A 25,519-nucleotide genomic window follows, 5' to 3' on the forward strand; every position below is an offset into this window, starting at 1 on the left:
GTGTTGGTTAATAAGTGGGTAGCGTTCGGGTTGGGGAGTATTGTGACCGATCCAGGGGAGAGATGCATGATGGTTAGTGGGACGTTGGAGAGGATCCCGATGGTTCGTATAACGTCTTTGCCCCGAATTGGGGTGATGTGGATTTTATGAGGGAGGTGTTAGGGAAGATCCTGGACTTGGACTTGCATCAGCTGATTATGGGGAGGGATTTTAAAATGGTTATAGATCCGAGCTTGGACCGGTCGAGTCCCAAGTCATCAAGGGTGTTGGCAGTGGGAGGCAGCTGAAGGGGTTTATGGAATGCATGAGGGGGGTGGACCCGTGGAGGTTCGGGAGGCCGAGGACAAAGGAGTTTTCAAACTTCTCCCATGTGTACTGTGTGTACTCCCGGATTGATCTCTTTCCGTGCTGGACAAGGCATTGCTGGCGGAGGTGGCCAACTCGCCGTATTCGGCGATTGTGATTTCAAACCATGGGTGGATTTGTGGGTGGTCTGGGAGAGGCGGGGCGTTGTTTGCGGATGAGGAGGTGTGTGAATGGGTGAAAGCAGCCATTTGGGGCTATGTGGAGCTAAATGATACGGTGGGGGGTGGGGTTCCCTCAAGAGTTCTGTAAAACGTCTGGGGCGGACCTGGGGCCACTGCTGGTGAGGGTCTATAATGAAGCAAGGGAGAGGGGACGGCACTTCACCCCACATTGCCGCAAGCTTCCAGCTCCCTATTTTAAAAAAGGGTAAGGATTCAATCATTATTGAATGTGGCGTCAAGCTGTTGGCGAAGGTGTTGGCATCATGAATTGAGGTCTGGACCCGGGGGTGATAGGTGAAAATCAAACGTTTTGTGAAGGACAGGCAGTTGCCGGCGAATGTGGCGACTAGGGGATTTTCACAGTAACTTCATTGTAGTGTTAATGTGCAAGCATACTTGTGACAATAAAGATTATTATTACGATACCTTCGGACGGGAAGTTGGAGGTAGCCGTAGCAATGGACCCGGAGAAAGCATTTGATTGGGTGGAGTGGCCGTATCTGTTGGAGATGCTGGGCGATTCGGGTTCAGGCAGGGTTTATAGATTGGGGCCGGTTGCTGTATAAGGTGGCGGTTGCGAGTGTGCGGACGAACCAAGTGAGTTTCGGATACTTTGGGCTAAATCGGGGGATAAGGCAGAGGTGCCCACTCTCCCCGTCGCTCTTCACTTTGGTGATAGAGCCGCTGGCAATGGCGCTTAGGGTGTCGAAGGACTGAAAGAGGATTGAGTGGGGTGGTGGTGGTGGTGGTGGGGGGGGGGGGGGGGGGGGAGCGTCGAGCACAGGGTCTCATTGTATGCATACTTCTGACCCGGTGGGCAGCATCAGAGACATCATGGGAATCCTGGGAGAGTTTGGCCGGTTCTTGGGCCACAAATTGAATATGGGGAAAAGCCAGGTGTTCCCGATTGAGACTAGAGGGCAGGAAATAGGTTGGGGGAGTTGCCATTTAGGGTGTGGGGGCAAGTTTGTGATATTTTGTATCCAGGTGGCACGGAGCTGGGCGCAGCTGCACAAGCTGTACCTGGCTCGGTTGGTGGATGTGGGTGGATTTTAAGAGGTGGGATATGTTGTCACTGTCGCTGGCAAGGCGGGCGCTGCCAGTAAAAATGACGGTGCTGACAATTTTTCTGTTTGTGTTTCAGAACCTCCCAATCTTCGTCCCCAAGTCATTACAAAGTCCCGAACCTGCAGGTACCTAAAGCCATTCTCCCTGGCTAACTCATACTCTTCCTTCAGGTCCTTTGATTTCACAAATTCTCCCCTATGAACAGATCACCAAAACGCTTAATCCCCTCCTGCCAATATCCCTGAAACCTCGCATCCAGCCCTGCCGGTGCAAACCAATGGTTATTACAAATCGGCGGCCACACCAATTCACCCTCCAGCGGCAGATGCTGCCGCCACTGCCCCCAGCCCCCAGATGCCTACAAGGAGTTGATGCAGTGGGAGGGAGCCCTGGTGGGGGATAGTAAACATAAGTGGAGGGAGGAGCTGGGAGGGATGGGCGGCGAGACATGGGCGGAGGCCTTGTGGAGGTTGAACGTGTTCTCGTCATGTGCGAGGCAAAGCCTCACCCAGTTTAAGATGGTATAAAGGGCTCCTATGACGGTGGCGAGGGTGAGTAGGTTCTGTGTGGGGAAGAGGATAGAAAAAAAGAAAAAGGAGACCCAGCAGCTTACAAGCTTAGGGCAAGACCAAACCATATGCGTATGGTTCGCCAGCCCCTTAGGGCACCATTCACACCTCTCCTCCACCCCTCAAGAAGAACTCATTCATATGTGCCCTGGTCACGTACACTCTGTGCATCACCTTGAACTGGATCAAGCATAACGTTGCACATGAGGAAGTGAAGTTGACCCTGTGAAGAGCCTCACGCCCCATCCCTCCTTCAAAATCTACACCCAGTTCACCCTCCATTTCCCCTTTATTTCTTCCAGCTCTGTCAACAGCATCTACTCATAAATATCCTAAACCTTATCCTCCCCTAACTCAGCCAAAGACAGGGCCCTGTCTGAGAGTGAGGGTGACGTCCCAGGGGATATAAAGAAAGTTGTGAAACTGCAAGTACCTGAATACGTTAACTCTCGGGAGTTGGAACTTCACTAAGACAGAGGGAGGTCATCCCACCTTTTCAAATCAGCCTTCACCCCATCCACCAGGCTGGCAAAGTTAAGTTTATAGAACAAGGCCCAATATGGGCCACCCGGATTTCCAGATAACAGAAGCTAGTCCTGGCTGGGTAAAATGGCAATCTCCCCAGATCAGCTCCTCTCCCTGGGGGTGGGGCTTCCCTGAAAAATATTCACTTGTGCCCAGATTTAGCTTTATCCCAAGAAGGAGCCAAAACTCCTGAACAGCTTCATTATCTCCTCCACATTGGAGAGTGAGTCCATGATATATAGTAACAAATCATCTCCATATGAGGACACTCTGTACTCCCTCCCCCATGCTCTATCCCCCTCCATCTAGTGGATGACCTCAACGCAATGGATAGCAGCGTAATTTCTAAGACAAACAAAAGCGGGCACAATGGAGGACTTCCAGTGGCCGTATATGAGGGGGGGTCGCTCACTAGGTAGCTCTGACCAGAATCCACGTTTAATCCCCCGGGCAGAGGAGCACACCTGGGGGTATTGCCTTTTAGTCTTGCCAGAGGTAGTTTCCGGTGTCTGGGTATCCAAGTGGTCCATGATTGGCTCTTGCTTCATAGGTAAAACTAGACAAGTTTGTGAGTAGGGTGAGGTCTGATTAACAGAAGTGGGATAACCTTCCACTGTTCTTGATGGGCAGAGTCCAGACTGTTGAGATGAACATTCTCCCAACGTTTTTATTTCTGTTTCAATGACTTCCTATTTTCCTTGCTAAGTCTTTCTTTGCCAAGATTAACAATTTAATCACTTCTTTTATTTGGCCGAGTAAGTCACCAAGAATTTGTAGGGTATTCCTTCAGAGGGATCGGCAGTCGAGGTGGGCGGCATTACCCAATTTACTCGCTTATTATTGGGCGGCCGATATTGAGAAGGAGCTGGCGTGGTTGGAGGAGTCAGGTGCCATATGGAGGCAGGTGGAGGCAAGTTTGTGTAAGGGCTCGGGTTTACGAGCTTTGGTTACGGCTTTGTTCTTGTTCTCCCCAGGGAGGTATTACTCAAACTCGGTGGTGCTCCCTACTTTAAGGATATTGAAGCAATTTAGGCAGTATTACAAGCTGAGTGCATAGTCACCATTGGCTCAATCTGCGACAACCAATTGTTTGTGTCCATGGGTTTGGATACAACGTTTAAGTCATGGGAAGGAAAGGGCCTTGAATATTTGGGGGATGTGTTCATGGATTTGGAAGAGCTTACGGCACATTTCAACTGTCAAGGGCATAGCATGTGTCCCGTTCTCCCCCCCCCCCCCCCCCCCCCCAACCCCACCGAGGCTCGAGGGACTTCAGAGTCTGACAACGATCCCTTGTCCGACTTCTGCCTTGTATTGTACTTGCTGGCATTACCACTGTGAGGGGACCCTATCCCATCAAACTGAATGAATTTCCCCTAAAACAATCACCCATAAACTGGGCAAAAGTGGCCAAAATCAAAGTACCACAGTGGGAGGCACTGCATGTATATACCTATATCACCATATATCTACCACCGGAAGTACAACCCTGATGTGTTTTGAAGGGTGAAAAATATGCATGAACTTGGGTATTGCAATTTGTAACATCATCTGAATCCCAGGACTATATTACAGTAAATGATACCTGGGCTACAGGGGTTGAGCTACGAGGAGAGGTTACTCAAATTAGACCTGTTTTCACTAGAATTTAGAAGGTTAAGGGGTGATCTGATCAAAATATTCAACTAACATGGAAAGACAGGGTAGATTATTAAAAAAACTATTTCCACTGATTGATGATTCTCAAACTAGGGGGTGTTGTCTAGAAACTAGGGCGAGACCATTCAGGAGACCACTCAAAGGGCGATAAGAGTTTTGGAACTCTCTCCCACAAACAGCAGTTGAAGCTAGATCAGTTGTTAATATTAAATCTGAGATAGAGATTTCTGTTGAGCAAAAATATTAAGGGACCTGCGCCAAAGGCAAGTATCTGGAGTTTGGTCAATGAGAGCAGCCATGATCTCATTAGCTTTCCAATCACCATTTAGTGTCTGTAGAACTCTTTATTTCCCTTTCCTTCGGACTGAAAGGGATTATGATGCAGTATGAATTTTAAGGACATCATGATCTTTCATCACATTTTCATCTTCCAAGTTACGCTTCCTTGCTATTGGGTTCACTTTTTCTTTATTTATCTCATTACTAACCTTATTTGGAATAATCTGTTTGTAACCTGTTCTTTCTTCCCCCCACTTGTCTTCACCTTTCCAATGTTTTTAATTCATCTGCATTTATGTATTTACAGCAAAAACGTGAGCTACAAATGCTCCTTTAACATAGTGAAACATCCCAACTTGCCTCACAAGTGTGTTAGAAAAATTGACACTAAGAAACATTTGGTGATATTTGGGCAGATGGCCAAAAACTTGGTCAAAGAGGTAGGTCTTTAAGGAGCAACTGAAAGGGGAGAGAGAGCTGGAGAGCTGGGGATGTTTAGGGAGGAAATTCCAGGACCTCTGCAATTGAAGCCGCAGCCAACACTGGTGGAGCATTTAAAATTGGGGATCTCTAGAGGCCAGGGGAGTGCAGGTATTTTGGAGGGTTGCTTGCCGACGGAGATTACAGAGCAGGGAAAGGCCATGGCAAGGGTGATGAATTTAAAATTGAGACATTGCTTGATGAGGAACCAGTGTTCAGCAAGCACAGGGGTGATGGTTGAACAGGACTTGGTGCAAATAAAGATATGGACCACAGATGTTTATAAGGTCTTAATTTATAGAGGATTAAATGTGGAAGTTTGGCTGTGAATGTGTTTGAGTGGTCAAATCTAGAGGTAATAAAGGCATGATGAAGGTTTTTTTTGCAACAGCTAAGCTAAGGCAAGGGTGAAGTTGGATGCAGTTACAGAGATGGATTAGCCAGAGTTAATTATGGCACAGATGTATGATCAGAAACTCATCTCAGGGTCACTTGTGCTGCCAAGGTTGGAAAGAACCTGGTTTAACCTCAGACAGTTGTCAAGGCTAGGGATAGAGTTGGTAGCTCGGGAGTGGAGTGAGGTCTCAAGACATTGACATTGATCTTGCAAATATTTAATTAGAGGAAATTTCTGCTCACCCAATTCTGAATGTTAAACAAGCAGTCTAATAATTTAGCAAAAATTTTTTTTTTTACATAATTTTTATTCAAGTTTTTTAATAACAATAACAATAAAAATATTTCTCCCCGCAATTTAAAACAAACAAGGCGTGTTTCCACACCAAAACAAGAAAATAACTCTCCCCTGCAAAATAAATGATAACAAATAGCAATACGAGAAAGAAGAAAATAACATAACAAACCCACCGCCGCAAAAACAAACCCCCCAACCATCCCCAAACCCCCCCCCCGCCAGTTGCTGCCGAGACCGACCACTCTCTACCCCTTCGCCAGGAAATCGAGAAAGGGCTGCCACCGCCGAAAGAACCCCTGTACCGACCCCCTCAGGGCAAACTTCATCCTCTCCAACTTGATGAACCCAGCCATGTCGTTGACCCAGGTCTCCGAACTCGGGGGGCCGCGTATCCGTCCACTGTAACAGAATCCTGCGCCGGGCTACTAGAGACGCAAAGGCCAGAATGCCGGCCTCTCTCGCCTCCTGCACTCCCGGCTCTGAAGCTACCCCAAAGATTGCGAGCCCCCAGCCCGGCCTGACCCTAGATGTAACCACTCCCGACACAATCCCCGCCACCCCCTTCCAAAACCCTTCCAGAGCCGGACATGCCCAAAACATATGGGTGTGGTTCGCCGGGCCACCCGAACACCTCCCACACCTGTCTTCCCCTCCAAAGAACCGGCTCATGCTTGCCCCGTCATGTGAGCCCTGTACAGCACCTTCAGCTGAATTAGGCTGAGCCGTGCGCAAGAGGAGGAGGAATTCACCCTCCCCAGGGCGTCCGACCACGTCCCATCCTCAATCTCTTCCCCTAGCTCTTCCTCCCATTTCGCTTTGAGCTCATCTACTGAGGCCTCCTCCTCCTTCATCAATTGGTAAATAGCCGAGATCTTCCCTTCCCCGACCCACGTCCTCGAAAGCACCCTGTCCTGCACCCCACTTGGCGGAGCCGCGGAAACTCCTCCATCTGCCTCTTAACAAAGTCCCTGACCTGCATATACCTAAAAGCGTTCCCGGGGGGAGGTTCCACTTCCCCACCAGCTCCTCCAGAGTCGCAAACTTCCCATCCAAGAAGAGGTCCCCAAACTGTGCCAACTCCCAAATTCCCCACCCGTTCTCCCTGGCGCAAAACGGTGATTGCCCCGTATCGGGGCCCAAACTGAGGCCTTCACTTCCCCCCTATGCCGCCTCCACTGCCCCCAGATTTTGAGGGACGCAACCACCATCGGACTCGGGGAATACTTTGCCGGGGGGAGTGGAAGTGGAGCCGTCACCAAGGCCTCCAGACTCATACCCGCACAGGATGCCACCTCCAGTCTCTTCCATGCGTCACCCTCCCCTTCCGTCACCCACCTGCGAATAATCGCCACGTTCGCCGCCCAATAATATCCACACAGGTTGGGCATCCCCAGGCCCCCTACCTCCCTTCTTCGCTCCAAAAATGCCCTCCTTACTCTCGGGGCCTTCCGCGCCCACACAAACCCCAGAATCGACTTATTCACCCTTCTGAAAAAAGCCTTCGGGATCAACATGGGGAGGCACTGGAAAAGAAACAAAAACCCCGGGAGCACCGTCATTTTAACCGACTGGACCCTGCCCGCCAACGAAAGCGGCAGGGCATCCCACCTCCTGAACTCCTCCTCCATCTGCCCCACCAGCCTCGAAAGGTTAAGCCTAAGCATGGCCCCCCAGGTCCTAGCCACGTGGACCCCAAGATACCCAAAGCTCCTCTCAGCCCTCCTCAACGGGAGTTCCCCTATCTCCCTCTCCTGACCCCCCGGGTGCAGGACAAACAGCTTGCTTTTCCCCACATTGAGCTTATATCCCAAAAAGTCCCCAAACTCCTCAAGTATCCTCAGCACCTCTGACATCCCCTCAGCCGGGTCCGTGACATACAGCAGCAGGTCATCTGCATACAGCGACAACCGGTGCTTCCCCCCCCCGCCCCACACAATCCCCCTCCAACCCTTCGATTCCCTCAGCGCCATGGCCAGGGGCTCAATTGCTAACGCGAAGAGCAGGGGAGACAAGGGGCACCCCTGCCTCGTCCCTCTGGAAAGCCGAAAGTCCTCTGACCTCCTCCCATTTGTCACCACACTCGCCACCTGGGAGCTGTACAGCAACCTCACCCAGCTGATGAATCCCTCACCAAACCCAAACCTCCGCAACTCCTCCCACAGGTAACTCCACTCCGCCCTATCAAAAGCTTTCTCCGCATCCATGGACGCCACTATTTCTGACTCCCCAGCCACCGGTGCCATCATCATAACATTCAGGAGCCTCCGCACGTTGGCATTCAATTGTCTCCCCTTTACAAACCCCATTTGGTCCACATGAATCACCGTCGGGGCCACATCCTCCACCCTCCTGGACAGCACCTTTGCCAACAACTTGATCGTCGGGGGCAGAGCCCCCCCCCCCCCCCCCCCCCCCCCCCTCCCTAGCCTCATTCAGGGTCCTCACCAGCAGCGGGCCCAGCAAATCTGAAAATTTCTTATAAAATTCCACCGGGAACCTGTCAGGCCCCGGTGCTTTCCCTGTCTGCATGCTTCCCAACGCCTCCACCAGCTCCTCCAACTCAATTGGGGCCCCCAAACCCTCCACCCGCTCGTCCCCTACTCTTGGGAACTCCAGCTTATCCAAAAAGCGGTCCATCCCGCCTGCTTCCCCAGGGGGTACCGCCCGGTACAGCCCCTCATAAAAGGATCTGAACACCCCATTGATGTCCTTTCCACCCCGCACTAAGTTCCCACCTGCATCCGTGGCTCCCCCAATTTCTCTAGCTGTCTGCCGCTTCCGGAGCTGGTGAGCCAACATCCGACTTGCCTTCTCCCCGTACTCATACACCGCCCCCTGTGCCCTCCTCCACTGCGCCTCCGCCTTACGGGTGGTTAAAATGTCAAACTCCGCCTGGAGACTGCGCCGCTCCCTCAGAAGCCCCTCCTCCGGGGTGTCTGCATATCTCCTATCCACCCTGACCATCTCCTCTACCAGCCTCTCCCTCTCGACCCTCTCCCCCCCTCTTCCTGTGCGCCCGAATAGATATCAGCTCCCCTCTAACTACTGCCTTTAGCGCTTCCCAAACCATCCCAACCTGCATCTCCCCGTTGTCATTGGTTTCCAGATACCCCTCTATACCCCTACGGATCCGCCCGCCCACATACCTCCTCCTCTGCCAAAAGCCCCACATCCAACCTCCACAGCGGGCGCTGATCCTTCCCCTCCCCCAGCTCCAGGTCCACCAAATGTGGAGCATGATCAGAAATGGTTATCGCCGAATACTCTGCCCCCAGCACTCTCGGGATCAGCGCCCTGCTAAGCACGGAAAAGTCAATCCGGGAGTATGTCTTATGAACATGGGAGAAAAAGGAGAACTCCCTACCCACCGCTTCAAAAACCTCCAAGGGTCCACCCCCCCCCCCCCCCCCCCCCCCCCATCTGATCCATGAACCCCCTCAGCACCGAGGCCGCTGCCGGCCTCCTGCCCGTCCTAGACTTCGAGCGGTCCAGAGCCGGATCCAGCACCGTGTTAAAGTCCCCACCCAGAATCAATCCCCCTGTCTCCGGGGGATCAGGCCCAGCATACGCCGCATGAAGCCCGCATCATCCCAGTTGGGGGCATAAACATTAACCAAGACCACCCGTTCCCCTTGAAGTCTCCCACTCACCATCACATATCGACCTGCACTATCCGCCACCACTTTGGACGCGACGAACGACAGGCTCTTACCCACCAAAATTGCCACCCCACGGTTCTTTGCATCAAGCCCCGAGTGAAACACCTGTCCCACCCAACTTTTTCTTAGCCTCACCTGATCCGTAACCCTGAGGTGCGTCTCCTGGAGCATAGCCACATCCGCTCCCAGCCCCCTCAAGTGAGCCAAGACCCGGGATCGCTTCACCGGACCATTCAGCCCCCTCACGTTCCATGTGACCAACCGAACCCGAGGGGCCATCCCCTTCCCTCTACGCCGATCAGCCATAGCCCTTCCTCAACCCACCACATGCCCAGGGAACCCCCCCAAGCCCACTCCCCACGGTGGCAAAACCACCTTCACCATCCATTCCCTCACAGTCCCTGCAGCAACAACCCGGCACCCCCCCCCCCCAAACCCCCCCACCCCCATCCCCAAGCTAAGGCCCCCCTAGCTGTGTTACCCCCAACATTATGCTTCCATGAGTCAGCTGACTTCTGCTGACCCCGGCTACTCCCGCCATAACCACGACCCCCCCCCCCCGGATGCAACACAGCCGCCAATCCCTCCCTCCTAGCGCCGGCCCCGCCCCCAGTTCCTCGGCGCGGGAAGAAAGCCTGCGCTTCCAACCCGAGCCCCGCCCCTCGACCCAACACGCGGGAAAAAGACGGACACATGACCCATCGGGATCCCAAACTACTCCCCAACCCACCAGTGGAAAAAACAAAAACAAACACCACAACAAATAACCAACAGCCCCAAAGAAACCCTGAAAGAACCCAAATAACCATAACTAAAATAGCGAAAACAGCGAAAACAAACAGGAAACAACCATCAGCAAACACAGCCAATATAGGCGAAAGGATACCTAAGAGGGCAAAGCCTCCAAACAAAGTACATTTCCCTCCAGCCCCCCAGTCCTCAGTCTGAATCCAAGTTCTCAGCCTGGACAAAAGCCCAGGCCTCCACCGGAGAGTCAAAATAGAGCTGGCAGTCCTTGTACGTGACCCAGAGGCGAGCCGGCTGTAGAAGGCCAAACTTCACCCCCTTCCTGTGGAGCACTCCCTTCGCTCGATTGAAGCCAGCTCTTCTCCTTGCCACCTCCGCGCTCCAGTCCTGAAAAATCCGAACATCCGTGTTCTCCCACCTGCTGCTCCTCTCCTTCTTCGCCCATCTCAACACGCACTCCCGGTCAACCAAGCGGTGAAAACTGACCAGCACCACCCTGGGCGGTTCGTTCAGCCTGGGCTTCCGCTGCATCACTCGATGGGTGCCTTCCAGCTCCAGGGGACCACGAAACGACCCCGCACCCATCAACGAGTTTAACATTAGGACCACATAGGCCACCAAATCCGAACCTTCCAGCCCCTCTGAGAGGCCCAAAATCCATAGATTCTTCCAGCGGGAGCGGTTCTCCATCTCCTCCATCCTCGCCTGCCATCTCTTGTGCAGTGCCTCGTGCGACTCCACTTTCACTGCCAGGCCCAAAAGCTTATCCTCATTCTCCGAAGCCTTGTGCCGCAGCTCCCGAATCTCCCCAGCCTGAGCCGTCTCAGTCACCACCAGCTTGTCCAGCAAGGCCTTAAACGGCTCCAAAATCTCGGCTTTGAGCTCCTTGAAGGAGCGCTGAAGCAGCTCCTGCTGCTCCCGCGCCCACAGCTGCCACGCTGCTGCTGCTTCCCCGCCTGCCACCATCTTGTTTTTTCTGCCTCTCGCCTTTCTCTGTGGTAATACCGATTTCTGGATCGCTCCACTGTGAGTCCAGTCCATCCACCGGCCGCTGGGCACACTGGCTGTGTTTCCCCCCCGGGGGAAAAGTCGAAACAGCGCTGTTGTGGGCTCTTAAAAGAGTTCGAAAGTCCAAAAAAAGCGGGAGCTGCCGAAAGTGCGGCTTAGCTCCACGTTGCCGCCACCGCAAGTCCCAATTTAGCAACAATTGAGGAGTTAAGAGAAGTGTTCATGAGGTACAGGCTGGGTGTCATTGGTGTATGTGTCAAAACGACTGCTATATTTTGGGATAATGTCGTGAATAGGAAATAGGAAGGGGCCGTGGAGGACATCGGAGGTAATGGTGCAAACATGGGAAGAGAAATCATTCTAAGTGATATTCTGGCTATGATTAATGGAACCACGTGACTGCAGTCTCACCCAGCTGAATGATAATGTTAGAGGCATTGGAGTAGGATGGTGTGTTTGTCAACAGTGTCAAAGGCAGGCAACACGGTGGCGCAGTGGTTAGCACTACTGTCTCACGGCACTGAGGTCCCAGGTTTGACCCCAGCCCTGGGTCACTGTCTGTGTGGAGTTTGCACATTCTCCCTGTGTTTGCATGGGTTTCGCCTCCACAACCCAAAGATGTGTAGAGTAGGTGGATTGGCCACACTAAATTGTCCCTTAATTGGAAAAAATGAATTGAGTACTCTAATTTTTTTCAAAAACAGTGTCAAAGGCTGCATTCAGGTCGTCAAGGATGAGGAGGGTTAGGTTACCTCTGATAGGATGCCATTTATGACTTTGATAAGACAATGATGTGAGTGGAACCTAGATTGGAGGGATTCAAACACGAAGTTCCAGAAAATAAGTGACAACATGTTCAAGGTTTTGGAGAGGGAAAGGAGGTTGGGATGTGGCAGTATTTGCAAGGACAATAGGGTGACCTACATCAGCTATTATCTAATTAGAGAAAAGTTTTGAGCACATCCATCACACTCAAGAGATCAAAATATCAAAAGTATAAAGAAAGGTTTGTTATTTTCTGACTTTGAATTGGGTTTTTTAGCCATTTGTTAATCAGCAAACTTCCCTCGTAATTCAATTATACTGACCACAGAGCTACTTAAACCACTTCATCATAGGGAGTGCCTGAACAGTAGTCTGGAACAGACTACCTGTGAATGGTACCATGGGGAGATAGGTTGATTAAAGAACTGATGCTTTATTATATAGGTTTTGTGGGTCAAATGATTCATAGGTAATCAACCTGAAACATTAGCTATACCCCCTTCTCTGCACACATGGTGCCAGACCTACTGAATATCACCATTATTTTCTGTTTAATTTTCAGATTTCCAGCTCTTGCTGTGTTTTGTTTTTGTTTTTCATGTTTTCTAAGAATGGAAATAAAATACAAGAGAGATGTAAAATGGTCTGCTGATTTGTGGAAAATACGGGAATCTGCATGGACTAAGTAATGCAAGCAAAAATAAGTTCGCATATAAAACCCTTAGCTGGAGATTCCCAAGACACCGTTCTCCGAGTGGCACAGTGTGAGGGATTTTCCATTCATCTGCACATCAAATAAATGTGCTATTGTGCACACACTGGAGTGACTGGAATGCAAAGACCTGCTCGTGCAGAAATTCCTGACTAACACTACCTGGAGGATATTTTGTCATTGATGGTGAGACAAAGCTGCTCTTTCATGAGTGTGTCTCATGTCTCCTCTTTTTAAATGAGAAAAATAACCTGAAGCTGAGCATCAGTGGTGTGACAGAACTGGAAGTTCTGTTTACTCTCTGAGCGTGTGACTCCTGGTGGCACCTTATTATGCCTTTAGATCAATTCCAGGAACCCTGCATGCTACTGAAAGGAAAGGAGAAAGCACAAATTGTGCACCTTTCCATGTTAATGCCCCCTTTTATTTGTTTTTTTCAATGAGAACTTCAAAGGATAATAAAATATTCACCTTATTTATTTTAATGTTAGTAACAGGACTCCAGCTGCCACCAGTTAGTCTAACGACATCCTACTGCTGACATTCAATGTGGCAAAGTGAGAATAAAGCTCTCCTGAATGATGTGTTAAGAGTGTAGTGGAAAGCAGCTGTCCCTGCCAGTTTTGTCACTCGTGGGCTGTTAACATCTCCGTAACATCGTCAAGTGACATGGCGACAACCAGGAATCTGCTCTGAATATAAAAAGTTGCTCTTCATTCAGAAAGTATATTTGTTTAATTAAAATCACCAATGTAACCCGCCCCCCCACCACCATTTACAGACATTCACGTGAGGCAATGGCCTTTTACTTGAGTGTTTAATGTATTGGACTTTAAAAAAGATAATAAGTATCAAATGTTGCATTCTTGTCTTGCATTGAATAACCACAATTATCATTGCCTGATGCTCCTGAGCTCCTATATGTGCAGCAGAGGTTACTTGGAACGAAGACTAAGAGCAGAGATTGATGTTTCAGTGTTCATCTTTGGAAAGGTGTCAGCTTCAATTGGGTGGGCAAATGTTTTAAGTTATTTGCAGGAGGTATCTGTGGTAAATACTTGAGTGTAACCACTGTTTGGCTTTCTTCCAGTGTAGATCTTTCAAAGGGAATGTTTCTGTGAGAACAGAATAGAACATTTCTTGCACATTCACATCAATTTCTTATGATTCATGAGTCAATGAGGCTGACTATTGTGTTAGTTTGAGCAATCTTTTTCCATTTGTTTACCAAATATAGATGCCGCATCTGATATCTTACTTTTATGGTTTTTTTGCAATACTTCTTTAAGCAATTACTCAGCTCAAAGTTTTGCTCTGCAGACACACCAGAAAAACATTTCATTCCTGTCAATGCTCTCTGCTGACACCAGTCAAAGCTGTTCAGTCTTGTGAAATGGAACAGAATAACAACACTAAAATCCAATCTGCATGTTCACAGCACTCACTGTAACCCATGAACATAATTTTAGTAGACGTTAATTGCAAACAATGAAGGCGTTCTGTCAGAATGAAGCTTTGGGACATACAAAGTGCAAAGGAATGGCTTGTATCCCACACTTGTGACACATCTGACATTTTGTATTTGCATATTTCCATTGTTCAAATTTCAATTCTGGCAAAATTATTTCCAAACCCCTCCTCCACTGAATTATAAATAGCTGACAAGAATGGAAGTTCTAATATAATATTAGTGACATCATAAACATCAGGATAAAACAAGTTTCTATCCTTCACCCAACTCCTGCAACGGGTACCACCCCCTGCTCCAGCATTAGAGTGCAACTTCAATTACTCCAGCATATCAATCTTTTTCATAATTTATACTCTTTATTTTACAGGGTAGATTTGTCCAATTAAACCTCCAAACATTGTTTGACCCCTATTAACTGGTGTTAACACATTCCATGGCTGGATGTTACAGAGGGGCAGAGTCTGGCCCACCTGCCACTTCCCAGCAATTCATGGAAGTGGAGGCAAATTCAGGTCCTTAATTACCAATTAATTGGACAGTTAAAGGCCTCAATAGGCCTAAGGGCAGACGGCTTAGTGGGAACTTACCCATCAACTCCCCCCCCCCCCCCCCCCCCCCCCACTTCTTTATTACGGGGAACAGGTCAGGGGTGGGTGGGAAAGAGGTGGGCAGGGCACCTGACATATTTTACATGCCCCCTCTACCCCACACCAGAAACATGCTTGACGGGGAGTTGTAAAATCCAGCACCATGTTTTTAAGTGTAATGATGTCTGCATTGAAATATTCTGACTATTGCAACTTTGTCAGGAACTAATTTTCCATTTACAAATTCTCTACATTCTTAGAAGAGTTTTATGTTTAAACAGAATGTAATATGATAATGGAGGAGCTCTTCTGTTACAAAACAAACAAGATTCACATAAGATATACAAGGTATGATCCTCTCTCTTTGATCAGAAATTGAATACTAATATTAGTCGCATTGTGGTGATTCAGTCAATGGGTGCATTTAACCCGTGACAACAAAAATCAAACACTTTAAGCAATTGTAAATATCATACAAATAAAGCGCACTTGTGGAATATATTTCAAAGCAGTAACATCACATTGGCATAAGGAAAATACATGGTGGAAACAAATTGAAAGAGATGAAAGCTTTATATTGTCTCAACACAACTATACATTGCTGTTTTGCAACACACCACAAGGTCTGACATAAACTACATTTCATTGCACCTGATGCAAATGAAATCTTCCCAAACAGAAACTTCACAACATCAAAAATGCTTTTGCAGTTATTCTTGGAGGTGAGCAACAACCTCTAGTCATCATAGCAGGGAAGGCTGGACATCTATCAGCAGTACAGGAACAGTAGCATGTTTGTGCTGGTATAAAAGAATGTAACCATTTTATTATTATGCCCTGTACAAGGTTAACAAGGTTTAGTCAATACTTTGTTTTGAGTTTTCAGGCCCCTTGTCTAGTTGGATTGGATTTGTTTATTGTCACGTGTACCAAGGTACATTGAAAAGTATTTTTCTGTGAGCAGCTCAACAGATCATTAAGTACATGAAAAGAAAAGGTAATAAAAGAAAATACATAATAGGGCATAATAGTTTTCAGAAGCTTCATTTTTCTTCCTCGCAATTAACACAATGGCAAAGGTAACAGATTATCCTCAGTAACATGAAATCCTGTACACTTGGTGTTCTGTGTTTATGGGGATTTATTTGCAAGAATGGGATTTATATCTGGAATGAGTGTTTACATCATTGGCCTATTGTGCTAATGTCAACTTGAATTGTGGGCATAAACTCAGAGCCTAGATATTAATATTTGATGAATTACCTTCATGATGTTGCAATTTAAGGTTCAAAGAGTTTGTTATTCTTTTGATCACAATAATTGGTATCCGGTCTCCAAACTGATTAATGATGTGCAGGTTAGGTCGATTGGCCATGCTAAATTGCCCCTTAGTGTCCAAAGGGTTAGGTGGGGTTACTGGGTTATGGGGATAGGGTGGAGGTGTGGTCTTAAATAGAGTGCTCTTTCCAAGGGCTGGTGCAGACTGGATGGGCCGAATGGCCTCCTTCTGCACTGTAAATTCTATACAACAATGCTGTGCTGTCTGTGGCAATGCTGAAGTACATTCAGAAATACCGAACTCTTTAAGCAGGTTTACACATTAGGGTCAGAAATTGGAATTTCAGAGGAAGTAGCTGGGAAATTGTAAATGTAGGTGTTGTAAATTGGTGCTGTGTGTGTTATCTGTCTGCATTTTTTGTTTTTCTGAATAATCTTATTGCAAATGTAATTTAGTTAGCACTGCAGCCGATGAGTAATTTTAGTCTGTTCAAAAGTAGATGTGGTATTTGATATTTTCTGCCTTTGAAATGACAGGAGACAGAAACCTGGGAATTACCTCTGACAATATCAGCAGTAAAATGCCCAACACATTTATCCTTACAACTTTAAATCAAACATTAATCTGCTGGTGTTAAAAGATGTATATTTCATTTAAGTGACATTGAAAGCAGTTTCGTAGCAACATGCTAATATTGTCATGGTAATTTTGTAGTCTACAGCTGGTATCATATAATTTCTCGTGCAAGATGAGTGCTAAATTAGATCATTGATAGCAGCATAAGCTGTATAACATAAAATGGATCACTTACTTAATTCCCCAGACCATTTCTGGATACCAGGTAAAAGCTGAGCAATGACTCCCGAGGACAGATGTATGCAGATGTGCAATGAGGGCAGGCTATCTACCAGGGCCGCTCACACTGCAGTGATTTACTGGGAGTCCGGGACATCGCGGGCCTACATCGCAAAGTTGCTCCCTAGTCTGATATGAAAAGTTTACATTGGCACCGAGCTTCATGTTGTTTTTGACTCACCCACTCTGAGCTCCTGCCCGAAGACGGTTTTCTCTCCGAGAGCTGAGCAGTTCCAGCGGCCGTACCTGAACTGATACTGACACTCGTTGATGCCCATCTGCGCCCCTTCCCCGATCACGATGATGGCATCCGGGCGGCTCTGACAGATCGCCCGCTGCCGGGGCGCCAGACCTGGGATCTTGTTGCAAATGATATTCGCTCCCAAGGCGACCACCGAGGACAACGCTCTGAAACAGAGAGAGAGAGAGGGAAAAAAACAAATCACAAACCAGCACAAAGAGTTGACTCAAGTCAAATCGCAACTGAAGCATTAACTCGTGTGACCCCTGCGCAAAATCTTCTCTGCGGTGTTCGCTGGGCTAAATTGGCACCCTCCCACTTCCTGACCTGTTGCAATGGGCGTAAAGCGGCTCAGTTTCCATTCGGGTGATCCTTTTACGGGCGGCCAGAATACGAACGGGTTAAAGGAGAGAACACGTTTCCACCACAATGCTGAGGTTTCCATTCGCTCCCGTCTCAGGAAACTCGTATTCTATCCAATTCCCCGAAGAAAAATAAGCAACCAGTGATATTCTAAAGGATTTGGGTAAATATATAATTAGGCCAGAGAGAGAGAGAGAGAGAGCACATGTGGATTAAGTTTAAACGGATGAAATTGAGAGTGAGATTTCTAACACAAGGAGGGGTGGGACAATGAATATCAGATCCGGAGGTTACAGTGCACCGTGTACCTGCCGCAAACCGGGGCTCAGGCAAACCCTCCCAGTTTAGAGCAATGTGCTTTTTGCTCGTTTCCTCCCTTCTCTGGCGCACAGACATCCAACTTCCTAGTTGGCGGTGTGAATAACATAACCGCAAGTAAGTAGCAGCTAAACCGCAGAGCGGTGCACAGGTAAGGCCAGGCGTCTGAGGAAGACCCATGGACAGAAACATTGCAACCCACAGCACCTTCTCTCCCCAAATGTTCGAACTCTCAGGCTACTCGACGGAGCTACGGTGTAAATCTGAAGTCATCAAAAAAAAAACAATTGTTCTGACTTACAGGTAACTTCCGCTGGTGAGGATAAGAAACATCTGCGGATAATAAACTGATAGGAGCACACTGCGCGATAGAAAGATGATCATGCTCGCTCTCTGCGTCAGCTCCTATCGGTGTTGTTGGTTTTATTAGAGAGATGTTAGATGCTATTTGTGAGCAGGATCCTTGTCCAACTCCCCGGTAATTAGTCTTGACCAGTGTCTTGTCGCTAGATTGGTGTTTTTGCCTCTCTTTCATGACGGAGCAGTTGTTGGGAGTTGCAGTTCGAATGGTTGAGTGTTTTGTGAGAGTTCATCTGCTCTCAGGAGACCGCCTGTTGCAATTGGACAGACAGGCTAATCCCAGCCACTGCAATCCGCCCACTCCCTCTCAAATCACAATGGGGCAAAAATGACAATGGAAATCACTCCGGTCTGCTTATAGGCAGCGAGACAAGCCCCGCAACCTCCGGACTCAACATTTTAAAGGGGGGAAATTAAGAGATTAGACTTGGCTACGGGATACAACTCAGTGAAATTGACTATTTTAAGAGGCAATCGGTTTCAACCTTATTATGGTGACAGAAGTGGAAATTAGAACAGCCATGCGTTATTCCAAAGAATAAGTGACAAAGCAATAGGTCATGCGGGCATATCCCTCGCGCTAACATGGCAGCCCCCAATCTAATTCAGTTATCTGGTTTTGTTTCTGTTTTAAATCTTAGATTGGACGCATTTTGTTTTAAAGAGATAAAGCAAATGCCACCGTTCTGTATGTGAATCCATCGCCACAGGGTTTTTGCCGGCCATTGGGGAAGCAGCATCCAGCTGACGTGCCTCACACTGGGAGACAGCTTTCCAGTCTGCTGGCATCATAATACGCACTGGATCCGTGAAGTCCAGGATGCACTTGAGACGTGGGTTATGACGATGGGGAAATTCTCCAGGTATAACTATTGCCTTAAGCTTACTGTCTACATTTGATAATATGTCTGTGGTTTCAATATGTAATAATAGACTTGTTTGAACCATTTCCCGTTGACTGTGCTGATTGATGTAGGTGGACGAGGAGTAAGCATCATAATGCACGACCTGTAAGATACAGGACAGCAGGTGTAACAGTACCTTCAAAATGTTCAGATGTAACTGGATTGGTGAGGAAAAGGGCTTCTGATGGCGATTACAAGCAAGCAAGGGATGTATAGTGTCTAGAAAATATCCAGTGGAGAGCAATAGGATATGTAATGTATGATCAGTTTGAGGGAAAGAGTGCAAAGTCTCAAACAATAAATGTGCCCTCAAGACAAGGACTGGCTCTTCTATTGTCATTGGGGAGAGATTTCATCAAGTTTTTAAATGAATAAACTCAATCCTTTAATTTGCAAGTATGCTCTTGGTACAGGTAAGGGAAATACGCATTTTAATGAAAATGTTGAGAATTGTGACTGGGTCCTGACAGCACATGCCGAATGTCACTAAAGTGCATCGATACAACTAAAGCTGGGGATTTTACAATTGTGTACTTTGTTTTCCTTTCTCTTCAAAAAAAAGTCGATTTAAATGTTTAAACGAAATCAAGTAGGAAATGTATTTGAACTGCCAAGGTGATGTAAAAACAATTACCACATTTTAAAGAATGGCGCCTTCTTTCTGCTTCATTTCATAAGGAACCTATCTTACAGCAGCACCTAGTTAAAATACCCACCCCACTCGAACTGCTTTCAGCTTTGCGGTAAGCAGAATCCCATAAGAGACACGTAAAAGCTGATTGTAATCCTGGCTCTCTACTGAAGCTAGAAAAAAGGTGTTATACCACTCGAGTTTTGTAAACTGACGCACCAAATATTAAAACGGTTCATTTCACACCAGTTCCAGTTTTGCTCCAGCCAATATAAATCCAAGCTGGCCTCATCAGCAAGCTCTACTTTATTTATGGTGAGCCCACAGTTGCCTCGTTCCCTGAGACGCAGGGATATTGTCACTTCTGCATCACCATAAGAAAGCCGTTTGATCCTGGCAGTCATGCAAACGTCCAGCATCGCCCTGAATGTGATGTTCTGATCTGACTCGATTAAGCTCAGACACCCGCACCTTAGCTAGGATTGCACACTGTGGAGTTTGAAAGCACGTGGGAGTGTAACTTCAGGAAGTCACACACACACACACAAAGGGATACTGACAGAGAAGGGGCACGCACTCCATAAACTGTTGAAATATTTTGAGCTGGTGGCACGCTCCGCCCATATGCCATTAACGCCGAAAATCGCCGAGTATTTGGAACAAGTTTAAGGCAGGGATGCTCAGAGCTACTTGGCCAGTGAAGCCCCTGGGGGAGTGGTTTCCAGACCAGCAGTGCGGTGCAACCCCCCCGACCCAGGGGTGTTCGCAGCTGAAAAACATGGGCTGCTCAACACCATCTGTAAGAAAGATCTCGACAAGGTGAGCAGCTAGCGGTCTGCATCGATCACATTCTACTCCAGGATTTAATCGTTGAGTTGCAGCCGAAACAGAAAGGAGTGCCAAGAGTTGGGGTTACCAGTGGTAACGGCGCGGCGGCACCTTGGTGATGTGGGTTCCATTTCCTCTATTTACTCTTCACGCCAGCCAGTCAACGGTTCGCGCGCTGCCACGTGGCCATGGCAACGCAGGGCGCAATGTAACTGGTTTGGAAGGGTCGATGGGAACCAATTACAATTGTGGTGGGGATTGTGAGGTCATCCCGAGGGGGCGGGGCCATCCGGAACTTCAGCTTCACGTTGGCGGAGGAATGCCTGGCAGGAAGCCAGCTTTCAGAAAGGCAACAGACTGCCTTTCTATAATAACATTATAGTTAATAACATTAATAATTTTAATAACATTAACAGACCTTGTTAATGTTATTGGGCTCTTCGCGGAGGCTTTCTTTTGAAGCAGCATTGGGACCGCCACTGAGCAGAGCTCACCTGCATTCACTGTGCTGCTTGAAATGTATAACCCACTACTCTAAAGCCATCTATGGTGTCATGGTAATGTTATCCCACCTCTTCATTAAATGATGGGCTTTACCCCGCGGTTTAGATGGCTGGATTAATGAGGGTCAACGTACTGCAGTACATAGAACATATAGAACATACAGTGCAGAAGGAGGCCATTCGGCCCCTCGTGTCTGCACCGACCCACTTAAGCCCTATCCCCGTAACCCAACAACCCCTCCCAACCTTTTTTGGTCACTAAAGATGTTAAAAATCTGTGTTTCTATCTGTGACCAACGCGCGGTGTGTTTCAGTTTCCCTGTGTGCTCAGACACTGTCTCTTGATCAGTGTCTATATGTGTGTTTCGGTGCTTGACTGGAGCTGGAGGGTTAACAAATGTTGCCTCCTAAAACTGAGCTACCATTCGTTCAGAAAGACTAACTGCAAAATGAAGGGCTGGAGTCAGATTAGTTGGTGGCATCATTTGAGTATGATATAGGCGCTTCAAGTTGTGATGTTTCAAAAATCATTTCTATTATTAACCTTTTGCTCTGTTGGTGTAAAGTCAACAAACGGCGCAATACAATGATAACAATACAAATAAATGTTTGATTAGACGCATCTGAATTATACGTCAAAGGCCGTAGAAATAAAAGCAAATTATAGCGGATGCTGCAATCTGAAACAAAAGCTGAAAATGCTGGAGAATCTCAGCAGGTCTGACAGCATCTGTGGAGAGAGAAAGGAGCTAACGTATCGAGTCTAAGTGACTGTCAAAGCTTTGACAAAGGGTCACCACCCACTGACTCGAAATGTTAGCTCCCTTCTCTCCCCACAGATGCTGTGTCGTAAAAATAATATACTTGAAATATAACCAATGTGCAATCACAATTTATATTGCTAACAGAATGATAAAACTCGAGATTTGGGTAGGACACAAGTTTCAGACAAAAGAACAGAACGTCAAACGTTAATGTTAGTGAGTGAGCTCCAGTGATTTCTTAATTCCGAACACTGACAATCATGAATTTACTGCGATTGAGGTTACGAGGACATAATGGATCGGTGCCCTTGCAATCTGCAGTCAGGTTTGTAATGTAGGTACGTTTCGTAGGACCACCGAAAGTCACCAATGCAGTTGGCCTCATCAGTAGTTCAGACAGTCAAGGCTCTGCCCACTGTCATTGCTTCACCCAGTCCTGAATATAACCATTAGGTGTAACTGCCCGCTGAACTGGCCGTTAAAGGAACATAGATTTTGCTCCCAAATAACACACGTCTTCCTGTTCATTCTTGTTGCTGGAAAGCCTTGGGGACTTAAGGCATAGTTTTTGGAATGACTGGCACCCAGGTGCAATTGCAGCTGCATTTAACGAATATCTTGTAGTTGATTACTTCTTAGGAGCTGGGCCAGTGATATGTTACTGAATAATATATAGTGGAATGGTTGAAACGACCTTAATTGTTGTACGTCTGAAAACTGACCAGCACCTACAGCTTGCATCTTACTATCCATTTCCCTTAACAATGAAGCCTATTAAAATATTTTTACAGTTTGTAAATGATCGACGTTTTCCAGGTATTGCCCAGAGTGAAACACCTGCAGGTGAGAGACACTGAGCTTTCTGTCCAACAGCCAGAGTACCTGAGGTGCTGTATATGTGTCTGATCTAATTGCTAGTTTAATCTGCACCGTTTAACTGATCTCTTGTCAAGCACAGAATCAATGTTTGGGCCCATTATCACCAATACATAGTTTTAGTAACACGTCTATTAAAACAGATTAAGAACACTTTAAAAACAGTTCAGCAGACCAGGTTATTGCCGTACACTGCCTCTGAAAAGAACAAGTTTAAATGGACTCATAAATAAAGGCTTTTAATTAAACTGCAACAGGTACATCGGTTCAGCATCCTGTTCGTTATGACCTAACCCGGCTAAAACTGGCACAAGTCCCGCAGACTGTCTTTGCTGGGGTGAAGGGGGGGGGGGGGGGGGATTTAATATCTGTTAATTAATATATATTAATTATCCACCAGCCTCCCAGAACAGGCGCCGGAATGTGGCGACTAGGGGCTTTTCACAGTAACTTCATTTGAAGCCTACTTGTGACAATGAGCGATTTTCATTTCATTTCATAATAGCAAATGCGCTTCCGGCGGTGTCAATCGGCGTCAAATAGTAAACTTTATGTCCCAAATGCTGCGCAAACTTGAAATAAAACATAAAATGCTGGAAACACTTAAGGGTCAGGGACGTTCATGTCTATTTTTGTTCACTAAGCCCCGCAACATCCGATCTCGTTATAAAGTTTGAGGTTTGGACGGAAATTAGCGGTATGTCTGCAAACACAACTAAGGTATGTGTTGTTCGTTAAAAAGGCAGTTCTGCGGGTAATCTTTCCTGGGCTGGAGAGTTGTGCCAATCGGTTGAACTCTGTGGACACGAACATATGTGAATGATGAGACTGTCACTGTCCGTGAATCTGTAAACTGCGCGTTTAATGCAAAGTGCACTTGTCCCTCCTAAAGGGGGCTTTCTGATTAATAAGCCGAGTGTGAAGCTAGAAGTCCCTAAATGTGATGCACTTGTCTGACCATCGGACACCAGATCTCTGGACAGAAATCGTGTGCCGCCCGTTGATGGTTACCAAGTGGATGTAAAGTCAGAGCAGATGGTTGAGGAATAGTGTGGGTGCGGCATCATTTGGACACACGCGTGTTACCTGCGCTCAGTGTTTTCTAACGTGTGAGAATTGCGGAACCGGAGGGCATCCCGCCCGAGAAAGCACCAAACGGGGCAAGCTCGCCCCGTGCCCCCTGTGGGCAGAACGTGCTTTCTGGATAGATGCTGGCTCACATTCTACCTGGTGAAGTGACTCCAGGCACCATTGCGGGGGAAAGACTTCACACAAAACGAAATATTTCAACACAACTCTTTAAGGGGCTGGCTCACCCATTCGAAGTGTGCAGTCAGGTTATCTAACCCGGTGCGGTGCACTAAACCCACCGCTGAAAACTCCCAACTATCTTTCAAATACCTCGGGAAGGGAAATGAAGGTAAATGATCCTGCGAGAAGCCGACGACCGAACCACAAATGGAATCGCGTCCTCCGCAAATCGGGCGCAATTGTACCTGCCTCTGCGCTTCTCAAAGCCCTGTGCCAACGACCAACTTCCCTGGTGTGTAAAACACGTGTTAAAATCGCCCACACTGCCGCACTGCGTCATTCAGCCACATCCGCGGCTAGTTGGTGCCTCAATGCTGCTATCAGATTAGACGGAGAGCGAGTGGACACCTTATTGCGGCTCCGAGCTGCCACGGGCAAGGGTTAGCTTTGCGATCAGAAGGCAGTTGTGTTGTCCAGGTGAGAGGAGAGGGGGGGGGGGGGGGAGCGCACACACACACACACACACTCAGGAAGCAACACCTCCCTGGTACCATGGCGAGTGCGCAAACCCCCAACAACTGCCCCCTTCCCCAACCCCAATCATTGCCGGTGCCACGTGGAGTGGCCATTCCAGCTGAAAGTTGGTGCTTTTTGGTTCTAATGTTGAACCGGTTTGCTATACCGAGCGTGGCTCCTTCCTCTCATTTGTTTGGATTGTGAGGGACTGACCCATTCTCACTGTTATTCGCAGAGTCCAGTTACCAGCTGCATCGCCAAGTCGTTTTAAGAGATGGGATTGAGCAGACTCTTCAAAAAAAAAGTTATGCATTCTTCATACAAAATCCCACAACTATGCAGCGGCCGAAAGTATTTGAGTTCAGGGGGGTAACAGGTAGCAGCGCATTCTAACAACCCGGGACTGTTGGGTTAGTGCTGAGGAATGTGGAAATACAACTTAGCCGTGCAACTAATAAGGGCATAGAGGTAAGAAAGTTGGCAAATATTCATAAACGCACAACCTGTTTACTGGGAGTAAAATCTCCGCGTCGAAGTGATTAAACCCCAAAGTCTCATTTGCCAATAGCTGGTATTGTGGTTTGCGGGCACGTTTCCACCACTTTGACCGAGGTTTTAAACAAAATACATTCTGCTCGCTCTTCTGCCTGTCCGCGTTAAACTCCCACTTTGCTCCAATCTGTTGCATCAGAGGAGGGCAGACAAACCAGTTGTCAAATAATTTCAACACGTATCTATGATGGATAGCATCGAAGATTCTGCCCAGGCCTGTAAATTCGTTATGCTTTGGAAACTGGCTGTTGGAGATTTCTTATCAAGCAATTCATTTTTTTCTTCTAATTTTGTTTTGAAAGAGATCCGATATAAAACTCATTCGGTGACGAATGTCACATTTGGAGGGGTTGTGTGTGTGTGTGTGTGTGGGGGGGGGGGGGGGGTCATTACACGTGTGTCACCCAGACACCCCGATATATTTATTGAGATACGGAATGTTTCTATACTAGATAGAAAACACCGCCGTTTGAACAACCCATGACATTGAAGCATCTGGCTGTAATCTGTTTTTCGAACAATGTCAA

At 47.6% G+C, this 25,519-nt stretch overlaps 1 protein-coding gene across 4 annotated transcripts in view; it reads right to left on the minus strand.

Annotated features, from left to right (window-relative positions):
* LOC119954628 (protein Wnt-7b) overlaps positions 1-25,519 on the minus strand; it is a 115,477-nt gene that overhangs the window by 89,322 nt on the left and 636 nt on the right. For 2 of the 4 annotated variants that reach the window (XM_038779968.1, XM_038779966.1), the window contains exon 2: positions 17,066-17,292. In XM_038779968.1, the coding sequence (XP_038635896.1) occupies positions 17,066-17,162 (97 nt within the window). In that variant the 5' untranslated portion in view covers positions 17,163-17,292. Of the gene's footprint in view, positions 1-17,065; positions 17,293-18,107; positions 18,416-24,074; positions 24,128-25,519 lie in introns of those variants that run through there. The other 2 variants (XM_038779967.1, XM_038779965.1) reach the window with 2 other exon arrangements.

Source organism: Scyliorhinus canicula, chromosome 20, assembly GCF_902713615.1.
Source record: "Scyliorhinus canicula chromosome 20, sScyCan1.1, whole genome shotgun sequence".
NCBI lineage: Eukaryota > Metazoa > Chordata > Chondrichthyes > Carcharhiniformes > Scyliorhinidae > Scyliorhinus > Scyliorhinus canicula.